Source organism: Micropterus salmoides, unplaced genomic scaffold (assembly GCF_014851395.1).
Source record: "Micropterus salmoides isolate LMB-PRFRI ecotype aquatic unplaced genomic scaffold, ASM1485139v1 Ms_hic_scaffold_8, whole genome shotgun sequence".
In the NCBI taxonomy this organism is placed as follows: domain Eukaryota; kingdom Metazoa; phylum Chordata; class Actinopteri; order Centrarchiformes; family Centrarchidae; genus Micropterus; species Micropterus salmoides.
Window position 1 is genome coordinate 13,813,102 of NW_024044570.1, and position 16,660 is coordinate 13,829,761.

A 16,660-nucleotide genomic window follows, 5' to 3' on the forward strand; every position below is an offset into this window, starting at 1 on the left:
GTGTAATGATCAGAATTAAGTGAAAAGGGCACGTAGACCAGGTTAAAATAATGTCATCTGGGGGTGTCATCTCTTGCTACCACTTGTACATTCGGGTTCCATGCGTGGGAAGTGTTTATCCGACGCTATCGGCTTATGATTAACTCCTGTTAAAAACTAGCATTAAAAGAAGTGAATCTAAAGGCAACCGCCATGATGAACGAACACATCTGCCAATACAACAATTATGGATTTATTGCCAAAGTGTAAAGATAACACAAATTCAAGGGTTTGTTATATTTTTTCTAAAAAGGCATGTACACAAACAAAACTATACTGACATTTGTTTGTTTTAGTTTTTAAAGCATGGATTACAGAAATTCAGGAACAGACTGAATGAAGTGACAGTTTACACATGGGCATCATATACTGTACAATTTGAAACAAAAGGAAATTTATGAGAACCATTGTACTATAAAAGCCTCAAGATGTGGAATATAGGGGACCTCTGTTATGGCCTTAAACACTTTAAGACTAATTTTTTCCCCCTCACACACACCTCACACCTGCATGCACACACAGCATTAACTGTCAAACCACTTGTTTCGTTTGATGCTGGTGTTCTTGTCACTGTTACTCATCAGTTTCTTCTTGTACTGCTCCACCAGGCTGTCAAAGCGGTCTCCATCCCTTCTCTTCAAATGCTTCTTTGGCATTTTAACTTTCTGTGAAAACAACAAAACAAGAGTCATGAGGTGTAACAGGACAACCCTGATACTCTGGTAAAATACATACAGAGGAAAATAAGTATTTGAACACCCTGCTATTTTGCAAGTTCTCCCACTTAGAAATCATGGAGGGGTCTGAAATTGTCATCGTAGGTGCATGTCCACTGTGAGAGACCTAATCTAAAAAAAAAAAAAAATCCAGAAATCACAATGTATGATTTTTTTTAACTATTTATTTGTATGATACAGCTGCAAATAAGTATTTGAACACCTGAGAAAATCAATGTTAATATTTGGTACAGTAGCCTTTGTTTGCAATTAGTAGAGTTCAAACGTTTCCTGTAGTTTTTCACCAGGTTTGCACACACTGCAGGAGGGATTTTGGCCCACTCCTCCGCACAGATCTTCTCTAGATCAGTCAGGTTTCTGGGCTGTCGCTGAGAAACACGGAGTTTGAGCTCCCTCCAAAGATTCTCTATTGGGTTTAGGTCTGGAGACTGGCTAGGCCACGCCAGAACCTTGATATGCTTCTTACAGAGCCACTCCTTGGTTATCCTGGCTGTGTGCTTCGTGTCATTGTCATGTTGGAAGACCCAGCCTCGACCCATCTTCAATGCTGTAACTGAGGGAAGGAGGTTGTTCCCCAAAATCTCGCAATACATGGCCCCGGTCATCCTCTCCTTAATACAGTGCAGTCGCCCTGTCCCATGTGCAGAAAAACACCCCCAAAGCTGATGCTACCACCCCCATGCTTCACAGTAGGGATGGTGTTCTTGGGATGGTACTCATCATTCTTCTTCCTCCAAACACGGTTAGTGGAATTATAACCAAAAAGTTCTATTTTGATCTCATCTGACAACATGACTTTCTCCCATGACTCCTCTGGATCATCCAAATGGTCATTGGCAAACTGAAGACGGGCCTTGACATGTGCTGGTTTAAGCAGGGGAACCTTCCGTGCCATGCATGATTTCAAACCATGACATCTTAGTGTATTACCAACAGTAACCTTGGAAACGGCGGTCCCAGCTCTTTTCAGGTCATTGACCAGCTCCTCCGTGTAGTTCTGGGCTGATTTCTCACCTTTTTAGGATCATTGAGACCCCACGAGGTGAGATCTTGCATGGAGCCCAGTCCGAGGGAGATTGACAGTCATGTTTAGCGTCTTCCATTTCTAATGATTGCTCCAACAGTGGACCTTTTTTCACCAAGCTGCTTGGCAATTTCCCCGTAGCCCTTTCCAGCCTTGGGAGGTGTACAATTTGTCTCTAGTGTCTTTGGACAGCTCTTTGGTCTGACCATGTTAGTAGTTGGATTCTTACTGATTGTATGGGGTGGACAGGTGTCTTTATGCAGCTAACGACCTCAAACAGGTGCATCTAATTTAGGATAATAAATGGAGTGGAGGTGGACATTTTGAAGGCAGACTAACAGGTCTTTGAGAGTCAGAATTCTAGCTGATAGACAGGTGTTCAAATACTTATTTGCAGCTGTATCATACAAATAAATAGTTAAAAAAATCATACATTGTGATTTCTGGATTTTTTTTTTTAGATTATGTCTCTCACAGTGGACATGCACCTACGATGACAATTTCAGACCCCTCCATGATTTCTAAGTGGGAGAACTTGCAAAATAGCAGGGTGTTCAAATACTTATTTTCCTCACTGTATATTTTAAACTTGTCTGTGTTAGCTCGTAAGCCTGCCCAGCTTCCGCCTTTAAAAAGTTATTAGCCATTAGCTAGCAGTCTGTACAGTTCAAATGTTGGTTCACCCCCCCCCCAAAAAAGTTTGCTACAAAGTAACTGCAGTGGTCAACAAAAAGACCAACTAATATTGCCATCTTTATAGTGTTATACTGTCTCAAGTGTAAAGCACAGCTTGACTGAAGGGGTCTTCAAGGTTGATAACGACATTTAAGAGATAAAAAAAAAATCTGGTAACATTATATCAGCCAATTCTATCTCTTCCAAATTCTTTAATGCCCGGCTGAAATGCATGGCTCTGAAAAAGATGCAATGCTCTAAAATATATTACTACAATGTCACTTGGTGGCACCAAAGCATTAGATTTCATACTGATTAAGTGCTGTCTTCAGTGGATCTGATTTTTTCTGCCCGTGGGTTAATCCAGTATATTTCTGATGAAGTATTCAATGTTCTACGGTGAGAGACTGCCGACAGCAAACAGTTTTAGGATAGTTTTAATATTGGGAACGTTTCTTATCAAGTTCAGAACTACCTTTTCACCTCACAGATGTAGGATCTTTTTGTTTGGTGCTTTAAAGTTTCTTGAGGTTACTCAAACATCCGTGCCTTAGGAGTTTTAATATCAAGACTGACAAAGCCACTGTTTGTAGTAGTTTCTAATAAATCAGTGCCTTGCCAGCTACCCTTTACTGTAAGGTGTTTTGTGAATATGATTACAAACAAGCATATACAACAGAATACGTATGAACCTGGTTTCTGGGCTGGTGGGCTTTTCCATCTCGTCTTTGACGCTCCTTCCTTTTTGATCCGGGCTTTGCTTTATTTGGTGGTGGGGCCTGTTGCTTTCCTTTGTCACGCATTCTGCAAAAGACAAGAGTACACAATCTATTACTTAAGCCTCATGCTCACGGTTTAGTCATAATCAGTTTGTCATATGGGTTTTTCCAGGGAAATGTGTTTGACATGTTTACGAAATATACACAGTGAACTGTAGACAGGAGACTAGTAAAGGTAATGAAAACTGTACCTGATCTTAGGTCCCCGATGGGAGGGCAAAGCAAGAACCTTCCTGCGTTCTTTCCGTTTCCAAATCTATATGCTCGACCTCAGGGTTGGTCTGGAAGCCGAAATAGCGTCTGCTTTGCTTCTGGCAATAAGGAGCAGCTGATAAAGACAGAAAAGCAGTCAGAGAGAAAATCAAACAAGTAAAAAAGACTGTACATAACAGCAAAAAAAAGTTTATTTCAGTTTAAAACAGCACTAGTGCTGTACTGTGTTTGTTTTGGAACAGTATGTCATGTTGTTCATCACTTTTTACATGGTTAATGGAATCAGTACAGTATAAACATGGTGGGTGAACAGCATGTGTGTATAAGAGCAGCTGTTTTCATCACCTATTAAAAGCTATCCAGAAGAGACGAACAACAACTTATTAAGCCATCATGTACAGCTGCCTAATTCGTTCTCTGAACTGGCAAAAGACACAAAGATATTTTCATACCTCTCTCCTTGGTGTCTGCTCTGATGAGGACTGTGCTTGATTTCCACCTTTCCTAGGTCCATCTCCAGCTGTCTGGGACTGAGGTTTGGCTCCTCCTTTAAAAGGCTGTTTTCTGAAAAACTCCTGCAAAAATATCCACACAAGGTTACTTCAGGTTTACTAAGCGAACAAAAGCATTTTCAATTTGAACCGGGATTCCATGGCGTAGCTATCACACAAACTAATACCAACGCACCTTGTTTTTTTGTTGTCGCAATTCTTTTATTTTGAGTTTCCTTGAATCCTCCAGGGAGAACTCAACAATGGGTCTCTGCAGGGTGACATAAAATGCACAGTTAAAAAGCTTCACTATGGACCAGGAAAAGACATATGTAAATGCTTGTTATATAATCCAGTGTGCTAAACCAAATAAACACCAACATTTTAAGTAAAAAACTTCCAAAAGGTAAATAAATACAGTGGCAACAAAGCAAAAACAGCTGCTTTTAAATGCACTTCTGTAGTCCATCACAGAAACGTACCTTGTGTGAGCCAAAGATGTCAGGGTTGTTGTTAAGGTAACGAAGTGTGCTAAGAGCATGTTCGTGGTCCTGGAACTGGACAAAGCCATAACCTAACGACTGTCCCATCACCTGACCCCTCTCTGGCTTCTTGTCATACATAACCCGACACTAAAAGGAGAAGCAGGAGGTGCACACATAAAAAAAACAGCATGAATGAGAATGACAACGACACCCCCTACTGGGCACACAGATGCAATTAGGGCTGCACAATATATGATATGTTTTTTCTGCAATGTTTATTACAATATGAAGAAATACTGGAAATTTCACCAGATACATGCAGTGTGTTATACAGGTATATATATACACAATTAACAATCAGAATTTTCATTATGTGGGTACTGTAAAAACCTTCTAACAAAACAACCACCCTCTACTTCTAGCACACTTGGTTTAGCCCTCTGCTACTCTTACAGAAATCAGCTTGTATGTGACTCTGGCACCAGCATGGACAAGTGAAGAGAGAACAGGTGGAGAGGTACTTGGGGAAAACAACATATGTTTCTTAATAAACCCATTGCCCATCACGTGCATGTTTACAGGCAGGTGATACGCAGACTCTGCATGCACAGCGATCAGTCCGCTATGTGCTCTGGTGAAGTGGTGGACTTGATCGGTTTATCAAACAACCAAAACAGACAGTGCCCATTTTCAGGTTGTGGTAGGTGACTAGTGGGGCCTGCTTTGGTTGTTTGGTAAATTCACCATAACATATTTGGATCAAACTCTGTGTATCTAAGAACATTTAAATCGGACTTAATTATGTATTTTCAGAGAGACTTTTTGTAGATTAATCATGGAAAACCTTTAAAGTTTTTGTATCAAGCAGCAAAAAAGTAGTAGCATGACGTGTTTGAGTTAACGTGCCTTACTTGACAAAAGCAATGTGACTATAATCTCCATTAACAGATATCTGCATGAATGTAGAATCTCTAGGCAAGGGACAAGATTTTGGTATCGGAAGAGGTCTTGTTTTCTGTTTGTAGTCCAAGAAGTATTGACCAATCACGTTTGAGCTGGCTTTAGTTGCATGCGGGTAAACAGTCCGTGTGGAGGGCAAAAGAGGCGGAACACATTGCAGAAATGCAATCTCGGAACCCACTGATTATCATCTGACAAAGATTTAGCTCTTTTATCAATCTCGGAAACCCTAAAGATTTAGCTTTTTAAAATGGATCAGCATTCCAACATTGTAAACAATGTGCAATGTGTATGTCGTGCAGCCCTAGACAAGGGCTTTTTTTAAATTCTATAAAATCCTGACATACCACTCACTCAAAACTATTTCCAAGAATGTTTTACAAAGCTGCAAATGAATGATAAGTGTTATAACGATACTGCTTTATTTAATGAAATGTCTACCAGCATGCCATAATATTTCTCACCTCTGTGATGCGGACTCCCTTGCTTCCTTTTACTGCTTGGAGGCAGAGCGCTTTGAGCTTTTTATTGTCCACTGACTTGGGCAGGTTATGGACACAAGACGAGTCTTTGACACAAACACTTTTATGTCGCGAAGCTTGGCCCTCTTTATTTCTTCAAACTGAGGGAAAGAGACAACACCAAAAAGACATGTCAACATAAGAGCAATTTGAGAGATGATAAGTTAAGATAAGATAAACTATTATCCAGTAAAGATCATTCTCTAAGAAGAAATGTCTAAAATGGTGAATGAAAAACAAACTCACTCTAGTTCTTTTGATCATGTCTGCTTCAGGCACACCCTCTGCAGCCTTGGTCCCAGCACGGATCACTGGAACAACATGCAGAATAAGAACAGATTTAGAAGCAATTCCAAAGCTTAAATAGGGACCTCACAAGACACACGTGGCTTTCCTAAGTAATGCAGCATGGTGATTTATTAAAGATGGTATCTTGTTTATTATTATATTATTGTGTCTTCAAATATTTAGTGTCACAACAGAAGTTTCACATTGATATTTCATGGTTTATAGATTTAATGTCAGTGTTTCCCCTATATTAGGGTGCCAGTCAAAAATAAATTTTCAAATTTTCATCTTCCCACCCTCCAAATGTGTTAATAATGTGACAAAAGCTAAGTTGACAAAATTTGAATGTTTCTAATAATTTTTACTGGTAGCTCAACACTGACAAAGTTTTACAATATTCAACATTTTCCAATTTTATCATGTAATATTAACTTTAATATCACAAGTTAGAATAATGTAAAACTCCTCAAAAAGAAGACACATAGCTGCTAACAGTTACTTCATAAGTTAATAATATACCCTTAAGTATTCATAAGTGTCCAGAGAATGACTGTACTGCAGCTTAAAAAACAGTACATTTGTTTTGTTGTAGGCTAGCTCTCCAGCTCACAGAGTAGCTGCAGATTTCTATGAAGTAGACGAAACACATGCACATGTAAACCAGATAGACTTTCAGATAGACCTTAATTATGGAAGTGTTGAAGTGGCATAAATGGGGCTTTGACTCAGGGTAGAACGGTCGTCCCCTTAAAGGAAGGTTAGGAACCCGAAATTGCTCCTGGTGGCTGTGCCGTCAGTGTGTGAATGAGTTTATTTCGGTTTCTGATGAGCAGTTGGGTCTCTGCTCATAGGTGGGTGATGCAGTGTAAAGCACTATGAGTGGTCGAAAAGACTAGAAATGTGATATACAAATACAGCCCATTTACCATATGTGACAGTTCATTCGGAATTGGGGGCAAAACCCACGGCGCTTGCTGCAGAAGACGCTCTTGTTAAGTGGCCTCTCTTGAAATGTCCTTCTTTACTGTACCAGAAAATAAGTGGTAGGTGGTGCTAAAAATGAGGATAATTAAGATTAACATGACACACAGATGCGACATGGTGGTGCAGTGGTTAGCACTGTCACCTCACAGCAAGAGGTTCTGTGGATCGAGGCCCAGGCCTTTCTTTGTGGAGTTTGCATGTTCTCCTCGTGTCTGTGTGGGTTCTCTTCATGTTCTCCTGCTTCCTCCCACTGTCCAAAGACAGTGTGGTCACTCTTTGCCCTTAGGTGTGAACGTGTGTATGACTTGTTTGTAACATAATAACATTTTATCGCAATGAAAGTAAATATAAAAACATTGAGCCCATTGAGCTACCAGTAAATATTAATATATCTGAATTAAACTTCTCACAGTTACTATGCATCATAAAAGGAATAGAATAGGGGGTGGGACCTGGAAAATGTTGAAAAAAAAAAAAATTGGCCATTACATTGAGTGGCACACTACCCTATATGCATTAAGGAGCGGCTGCTGTTTTGTGACCGCTGCTACAAAAATTTCCCACAATCATTATTATATCAATGCGCTACATATTTTCACTCACACAGTGTGCGAGCACGGTAACACATGCGTGACCGCTTCCACTCCTCATTCTTCAAAGGACATCTAGGCTACGTGACAGGTGCCGTTTTAAGAGCAACGTAACTCCGATTCGGGAGCTGCATAGCGAGTGTTTGATTGCCTGAGCGGCAGAAAGTGTTGATGAACGCGAGCGGAGGAAAATATTCTGGCAGTAAATGTACTGTGTCAGTTACAGTGTGTTATCTTCTCAAGACCAAGAAATTTTTTTCTGTTGTTTCCCCACCTGCGGGAAAATAGAAGCCCGTTTGCGCTAGCTAACATCTACCCTCCCCTTCAGACTGCACAGCTGTGCAGGAAAGCTTCTACAGCAGGCTGTTATGCAACTTAACATTAGCTGTATTTATAGAAAGTCACTGTAGCTGTATTTTATTACTACCTAGGCTACTTGTCTAATGTTGAGAACATCAGGTACAAACTTAGACTAAACTGGTGTACCCTACAGCTCTGTCCTGTACAGGTTCATCCTAAATTATTTTCCCAGTTTTCAGGAGTCTGAAAAAGTGGTTGTTAGGAAAAGAAAGGACGGTGGTAACTGGAGGAGCTGAGGTTAGCAAAGCAAATTAGTGATGAAAACTAGTCCTGTTAAGCTAATGAGGAAACGTTTCTTTTTGAATTTTAATGTGCAAATAAAATGCACATCAGAAGGGAGAAGGTTTCATATGTTGCCATTTTTTTTATATCAATGTCTACAGATTAATGTCAAAAGCTGAAGACACAAAAGGCGAACATGAACACTCGTATCTTCAATGATTCTGAGGTAATATCAACAGGGTTTTCGGGGGTGATGCCCAAAACATGCTGTGCCATAAATGTAACATCACTGTGGAAAGCATCATAACCAACCAAATTACTTTCCCCAAATCTAAAGGTTGTAGTTCCTCCCCAGTAGACAGATCTTTGGGTTGTTTATTATCTGCTCTAGCTTTTCCATTCCATATTTGTTCAGAGATATATAGTGAAAATAATATGAACTAGGGTAAACACTGGATGTTTAATGTTTGCATGAAGTGACATCTTTAATATTGACAGTGACTAAAATAACTGTGTCAAGTGAAAGGAGTGAAAGTAGAGCAGAGACGTGGTAAAGAAGGTGAAAAGAAGGGCATGAAATGGGTTTACTCACATCCCTCTCTGGCCAGGTAAAGGTTCCTGGTGCCCGTTTCTACTTTAATCTTGTTCACTTTCAGCTTGGCGGCATCCTCCCTGCTCACTGCTGCCACAATGTAAAGCTTTCTGCCATCTACACGGATGCCACCATTCTGCATAAAATAACCCAAAGTTAACAAACAAAGCAGCAACATCAAGTCATTGCACAAAACAGGACATATTAACATATGTTAACCTGCCATTCAAAGGCAGATACAGGGAATATTTTTAAGTTAATTATTCAGAATTTATGCATATGAAACTGCGTATTACCTCTGCCTCATCCTGCGATGCAGCTATGCATCTGTCTGCAGCCTCTTTGGTCTTAAACTGAGCAAATGCACAACCTGGCAAAATAACAAACCTGAAATAAGTTAATCAACCGGCCTTCTCAAACAACAGAGAGAAGAGTGTTTCACACCAGCACTGCTGACAGACCTTTTGAATGTTCTGTGTCGGGGTGGAGAACAATCTTTATGTAGTTAAGCTCGCCATACTTCAGGAGAATTTCCTCAAGACCCTCTTCCTCTGTGTCAAAGGACAGGTTTCTAAATCATCAAGGAGTGAGACGAACAAAGATGGTCATAAGTTAATAAATGAGTATTATATTCTGGGGCACAGTAAGATCAATTCAAGCAGGTTTAAGATGAATTAAAAGAGAAGAATTGCAAACCTGATGAAAATTGTTCTGCCCTCTTTCACATCTGAAGGGAGAAGTTTCTTTGAGGTTTTCTTCTTTCGAGCTAGAGATAAAAAGAAAAGTGGCAGACAAGCAGAGTCAAAACATTATTATTATTATTAAAGACAATGTTTAAATCACATACAAATATACAAAAAAACACAGGCAGAGAATGAATACCTGATTGATCTTCGTCGTCATCCTCATCTTCATCCTCATCTTCATCCTCGCTCTCATCTTCATCATCATTTGAATCAAGGCTACTTTTATCATCATCATCTCCTCCCTCCTGAGACTCATCTTTTTCATCTTCTTCTTCTTCTTCTTCTTCCTCCTCCTCCTCCTCCTCCTCACTGTCTTGTTCCTCGCTAACGTCTTCATCATCTGATTGGGATTCCTCCACTTGCTGCACAGCTGGTTTCGAAATGACTCTGTGAAAAGATCGGGCACAAACTTAACCAGTTATTAACACTTCGCAGCATTTTAACAAGATGTGTACATATTTGAGTTTAATACTTTTTCTTCTCAGGTGCTGCTTGTGCCTTTCCTTCTTCCTCGTCTTCAGTGTCACTCTCTGCGTCAGACTGTTTTGCAGTTGCCTCCTCTGTATTCTTATTTCCTGTTAGGTAAATAAAATAGCATTCATGATTATTGGCTTTATTTTGATGTTTCCAATGAGACAGCTGATTTCTTGTCATTTTTAATTTGCAGTGGATGATAAAAGGAGAAGTAGTTGTTTTACCCTTGAAGATAAAAACACAAAAAGACAATTACCTGCACTTGAGGATGGCTGTGTGGCAATATATTTGTCCTTAGGCACAGCCCAGTCTACTGCTACCTGCCGACCTGTGAATAACACAAAAACATTTAAACTGCAGCCACATGATACAAACAAAGACTAAAAGTGATTTTCCTTAAGTGAGGTGTCAACAATAAACAGTGTCTCACTAACTAACCTTTTATCTCCTTCAGGTTCAAGGCATTGAGCGCTCTTGCTGCCTCGGACACATTTTTAAAAAGAACAAACGCAAATCCTCGCATCTTCCCATCTACACAGAGAACGAAAAAATAATAATAAAATGACCAATCAATCGATTCAAGGTGCACGTGACAATTCAATGTGCTGTGCTTATTTGGAATCATGCAGTAAGAATTTAAACCATTTTTTACCAGGTTTGAGGGGGATTTTGGTCTCGAGAACTTTTCCAAACTTTCCACAAACTTGCTTCAGATCATCTTCTGAGCACTGTAACACAAGACACAGCATGTTCAGGTCAAGCAACAGGCGGACCACTTTATCAGCATGTGTATTACTGAAATTCAGATATAGGACCAAACTGTCCTTGTCGGTGCTGCAGATTGTACCTTAAAACTAAGGTTCCTTATGATTAGTCTAGCTTTCAACGTGTTTTTCCTGAAGCCTTTGGATTTCTGCTCAGTTTCCTTCGGTGCAGCAGCAGCAGGCTCTTTGGGTGCTAAATGAAAGACAGGAGCAATGTTATCAAGTAGACCCAGCGTGAGAGCTATCCCAGTTGCTTGTTTCTCGGCGTACCTTTACACCTGTTACACACCTGTTTTCCTTTTGTCTTTCATTTTCTTCCTCGCCACTGACAGAGAAAGCCTCTGTCCGTCGTATTCTTTTATTTCTGTCAAGGCTCGTTGTGCATCTTCCTCCATTGAATATGTGACATATCCAAATCCCCGACATTTTTCTGCGCCTGGATTATGAATGAGAATAGGTTAAATGTTTGTAGCTTTATGTTTTACTCGCAGCACGACGTTTTAATGAGTAACGTTAGCTTTGCAGTAGTTAACGTTACGTTAGAACGTTAGTATATTATCTCGTCAACGTATTTAGTAGAAGAGAAGACCCCGAATGAATGCCAGTGACAACCTTACCCTTTTCTCTGACCACGAAGCATTGTTTCACCGGTCCAATTTCAGAGAATATCTCCTCTAAACGTTCATTTGAAGCTGAAGCTGGTAGAGAACCAACGAAGATGGTCTGCGCTGGCATGGCTGTCTGCTGCCGAGCTAACGTTAGCTCGCTAATGTTACCTTCCTGGCTCGGTAATAGCTCACAAGCTGATGTCGAAATTGTTAACAAACCAGCATTGGAGGTTAATGTCAAACTGCTCGATATCACGCGAATGAAAACGTGCTTTTTAACTGTTTAACGTGAACGCCACTTGCTTCCAGATTAAGTCGCATGTTTACATAAGGGCGCCGCCATCTTTGAAAGTAACCGGAAACGGTCTCAAGCCTACACTTTACTTTACTGTACTTGCAGAAAACCGGTCCTTGCCGCCGCCTGCCGTCCCGGAGGTTTACATTGCAATAACGCCAATTAATTATTTATTTATGCATATATTTACTTAATTGTGTAGACAGACACAGCGCTAAAATAGACTAAATAATATATAATAGAATAAACTAATAGAATAGAGACTAAAGATGGGACGTCAACTGATACACTGTCCAATGATAGTTATATGCTGTAATAAAGAATACTTTACTGCAAGTCTAGATGCTGTGCAGAACTGCAGATAATAACTCTACATTTTTAAATGTATTTTTGAATGTAAACCAATTAAAGTTCACACCTCAGACAGTATACCTTCACATTTATTTCCAAGGCAAAAGAAATGTAAACTGTTGTGATTGCACAAATCAGAAATCCATGACATGTTTTGAGCACCAAAAGGATCACAATAGTGTCAGAGGCACCATTTCAAGTTTAACAACCACCATCAACAGTCATTGCAATTATTCGTAAAATGTTACAACTGGTATTTCCAAGTTAACTATAAACACACATTAAGAGTTTTCAAGTCTAACTTATTTCATGGTAGTTTGGTTGTTTGATTCAGCACTAAGGCTCATCTGTCTCTCTAGAAGCCATATGAACTCCTGGATGTATTACGGTGATATTGTACATTTTACTCAGCACCGCCAACAAACACCAATATGGTGGAATGTCTTGTCGAAGAAGAAATATCCTTCGTAGCACTGGTAGACCATCAAAAGAATCAATGGTCCCTGGAGTTTTCTGTACATATGAAAAGTTGTGCGGTTATTAAATTGTGTTTTGGCTTAGAAAAAGTAGAACAAACTTGCATTTTCTGCTTCACAATATAAATGATGAGTTTTGTATATAGAAGTATAGAGAAGACACTGTAACTATTCTTTCTGGCAATATATACGTCTTCCTTCCAAGTTGTGAGGCCACTGTGCCTAAACAATTCATAAACAGAGAAACGAAGGGTAAAGAAGAAGTGCTACAGTATTTTTTCCAGGAAAGACACACCTACAGTAACAGCAAATGTAAAATACTTCATGAATATTGTCTTCTGTGTGAACTCTATTAAACAGAAATTAAACATGAGGCAAAATAAAATTGCAATTAACAAAAACATGACAATTCACATCATGTAGCTGATTTACATATTCCTGGATCTCAGCATAAACTACATCTTTGCAATGGTACATTTAAGCAATGCAGATTTGGAGTAGAGCACTTTGGAGAGTTTTTTTTTCTTCAGGTTGGAGCATATGTATACTCAAGATAACTTAAAGATGTTTGTTTGGCTAGAAACTCTACTTTTAATTGTTTCTTCATTAATGGACTCATACTTACAGTTACTTTCAACTCAAACAGATGTGTGTTTGTCTTATTGAATATACAGGTGCTGGTCATATAATTAATATAATATAATATCATCAAAAAGTTGATTTATCTCAGTAATTCCATTCAAAAAGTGAAACTTGTATAATGTATACATTCATTGCACACAGACTGATATATTTCAAGTGTTCATTCCTTTTAATTTTAATGATTATAACTGACAACTAATGAAAACCCCAAAATCAGTATCTCAGAAAATTAGAATATTGTGAAAAGGTTCAATATTGAAGACACCTGGTGCCAAAGCTACCAGTACCTTGTTTAAGGACCATGGTATCCCTGTTCTTAATTGGCCAGCAAACTCGCCTGACCTTAACCCTATAGAAAATCTATGGGGTATTGTGAAGAGGAAGATGCAATACGCCAGACCCAACAATGCAGAAGAGCTGAAGGCCACTATCAGAGCAACCTGGGCTCTCATAACACCTGAGCCGTGCCACAGACTGATCGACTCCATGCCACGCGGCATTGCTGTAGTAATTCAGGCAAAAGGAGCCCCAACTAAGTATTGAGTGCTGTACATGCTCATACTTTCATGTTCATACATTTCAGTTGGCCAACATTTCGAAAAATCCTTTTTTTTGTATTGGTCTTAAGTAATATTCTAATTTTCAGAGATACTGAATTTGGGATTTTCATTTGTCAGTTTTAATCATCACAATTAAATGAAATAAACATTTGAAATATATCAGTCTGTGTGTAATGAATGAATATAATATCCAAGTTTCACTTTTTGAATGGAATTACTGAAATAAATCAACTTTTTGATGATATCCTAATTATATGACCAGCACCTGTATTCTCATGGCACTTACTGTCAGTCCACCTACATCAAATACTATAATTAGTGTACAAGTTAAATTAATGTATATTATGTATAATATAAACAAATCTTTTAGATTAAACACAGCAATAAGCCTAAGTCACGCTAATATGGCAATGACAGCACATTACAGCTTGGCCTTCAGCGGGGCGATGCTGAGTGAGTTGAGGAACGCGTGTAGGGTGGTCAGATACTCTTGTTGGTGCCTCTTGAGGTGACCTGCATGTGTTGAATCCTCCCACTTCTTTGCCGTGATGTCAATCCCGTGCTTCCGCCATTGATCAATCAATTCCTCCGTAGCTCGTGGGTCGCTCAACAAATCGTTCTCGCAATAGAAGAACAGTGCAGGAGCGGTGACAGGCGTGTTCTTAAACGTATCAATGCCTCTGTTAAAGTAGTCTACCGTTTGGCGTCTGAACATGCCAAAGTATAACAGGCTTACCTCTTTTACCAGTATCTCCCAACGGGGAAATATGGTCTTACCTAGACCTGGCAGAGAGGAGACAAACCATACTTTATTCATTTGAATTGAAAAAGGATTTCACTCCTATTTATAAATATCCAAAATATATACATTTCATGTACAAATGTACATGAAATGTATATATTTTGGATTTGGCCGGTGCAATATTGCATAATGGGTACTTATGAAATAAAATGAATCAATGTGTTAAACCGTGTTAATACTGACCTACGGACATCGTCTCCAGAGAGCCCACCACCAAGCTATCATAGACTTGGCCTTTAATCCTCTGCGTGAGCGCCTGATATTTCTGTGTATCCTGGGACACATGTACCAGCAGCTGGGCAAATGTGTAGCCCCCAATAGAGAAGGCATGGACAAGGAGTGGGCGGGACACAAAGCGTTTACTGTGGAGCAACTCCAGCAACCTCTTTCCATGAGCCAGACCCCAGCGAGGCCACAGGAACTCTGCCACCTTGTGTAAAACAAACAAAATGATGACACATGATCACCATGACCCTAGATAGTGTGTAAATCAAATTAAAGTTCCAGGAAGCTGATCAGAGTTAGTTCAATGTGTGTTTGTGTGTAAAAAAGCAATCACTAATGGGATCCTAGTGAATGTGACATTGAATTTTTTTTAAAATATTTATTCAGCTGTAGGGGACACTTTGGATGAAAATATGGATCAACCCGATCTGACAGATCAGACGACATAGTTCACTTAAAGACCTATGACTTTAACCGCCAAGTCTAATCCAGTGAGTATATTTAAACTTTTATTTTAAAAATCTTTCTCTACAGCTTTTAATAGATTAAATGTTGATGTAGATTAAATTCAAACAAACAAACCTGTTAAAACATGTTAAGACTATAGCCTATCCAGACTATTAGACTATATCTAGACTACTATTGTGAGAGAAAGGTAGACAGTGTTTGCCTTTTATGACCCTCGCTGGTGACTACTTCATTTTGTTTTTTACGAGAGGAAAGAGCTCTGTCTTATCTCTTAAGATAAAATGTTATTTTGTGTTATGGACGCAAAAACAAGGTCAACTCACACTACTATGAGTAAAGTATATAGGATAAACTTTACCTTTTACCTGATAATGTCAGCACAACGATTGTAACAACAAGTAGCGGGTAGATGTCAATAGGATCTAACGATTATTTTTAATACCAAGCAATTTATCAATCTATAATCTATTCGATTAGTTGATAAATTTTAAAATTAAACCTAGTCTTTTAGGTTCCTAATAATTTCCTAATAACAACAGACCCTATTTATTAGATGTTGAAAAATACTGGACCTTAAATTCAGGATTGCTGTGATACACAGACTAATGTTATCCTTTGCCAAGGTAATCTATCCACCTCACAAATGTGGCATATCAAGATGTTGTTCAGACAGCATGGCCATTGCATGGGTGTGCCTTACGCAGGCCACAATAAAAGGCCACTCAAAAATGCAGTTTCACTGTATTGGGGGGGTCCAGGGGACTACAGTATTACTACAAACAGAAACACACTCCTTGTACTGATAATTCTAATATGCCATGCTTGTATAGGGACAAAAAGTAAACAGGATTTGCTGTCCTGACTTCCTGTAGTCTTGACAAAGCGCTCCGGGATGCTTTTGCTTCAAGTTTTCGTGCACAGCAGTTGTGCTGCTGTGATAAGCCATTTCCAATTGTCAATATGTCTGTTTCTTCAGACTTTAATCATCCAATCCACCAAACAACAGTCAACGTGCTGCTCATCCCACAAATATGGCATAATTTAAAAGGGAAATAATCAGGCTTTCCAATGGTACACGATTTATTGCCAAGAAGCATTGTTACAACAAAGAAAGTATCTACCAAACACAAATGTCCTTACTTTTTGTAGATAATACTCAATTTTAATGCATTCCATATTACCAAAATAATAACCAAATGACAGCAGTTCCCTGTATCTACGAATACAGCTAACACCAGTTCGCTAACTTGGGGAAAGAGCATCCACAACTCTCCTTTACTGATTTACAT

The 16,660-nt window shown here is 39.2% G+C and overlaps 2 protein-coding genes across 2 annotated transcripts; both read right to left on the reverse strand.

Moving 5' to 3' along the window:
- Positions 1–210: 210 nt before the first annotated feature.
- LOC119893399 (RNA-binding protein 28-like) lies at positions 211–11,920 on the reverse strand. The gene is given in 23 exon segments (XM_038705526.1): positions 211–704; positions 3,168–3,279; positions 3,446–3,499; positions 3,501–3,582; positions 3,920–3,926; positions 3,929–4,042; positions 4,155–4,229; positions 4,441–4,590; positions 5,868–5,965; positions 5,968–6,025; positions 6,171–6,235; positions 8,961–9,096; positions 9,257–9,330; positions 9,422–9,531; positions 9,657–9,726; positions 9,843–10,093; positions 10,179–10,281; positions 10,437–10,508; positions 10,619–10,711; positions 10,833–10,908; positions 11,028–11,137; positions 11,234–11,380; positions 11,562–11,920. Coding segments are annotated over 23 exon segments (2,316 nt in total). The 5' UTR covers positions 11,680–11,920; the 3' UTR covers positions 211–563.
- Positions 11,921–14,050: 2,130 nt separating this feature from the next.
- LOC119893394 (transmembrane protein 53-like) lies at positions 14,051–15,108 on the reverse strand (the record flags this gene model as incomplete). The annotated part of the gene is given in 2 exon segments (XM_038705521.1): positions 14,051–14,659; positions 14,862–15,108. Coding segments are annotated over 2 exon segments (609 nt in total), but the record flags the coding sequence as incomplete, so codon positions are not given.
- Positions 15,109–16,660: the final 1,552 nt, after the last annotated feature.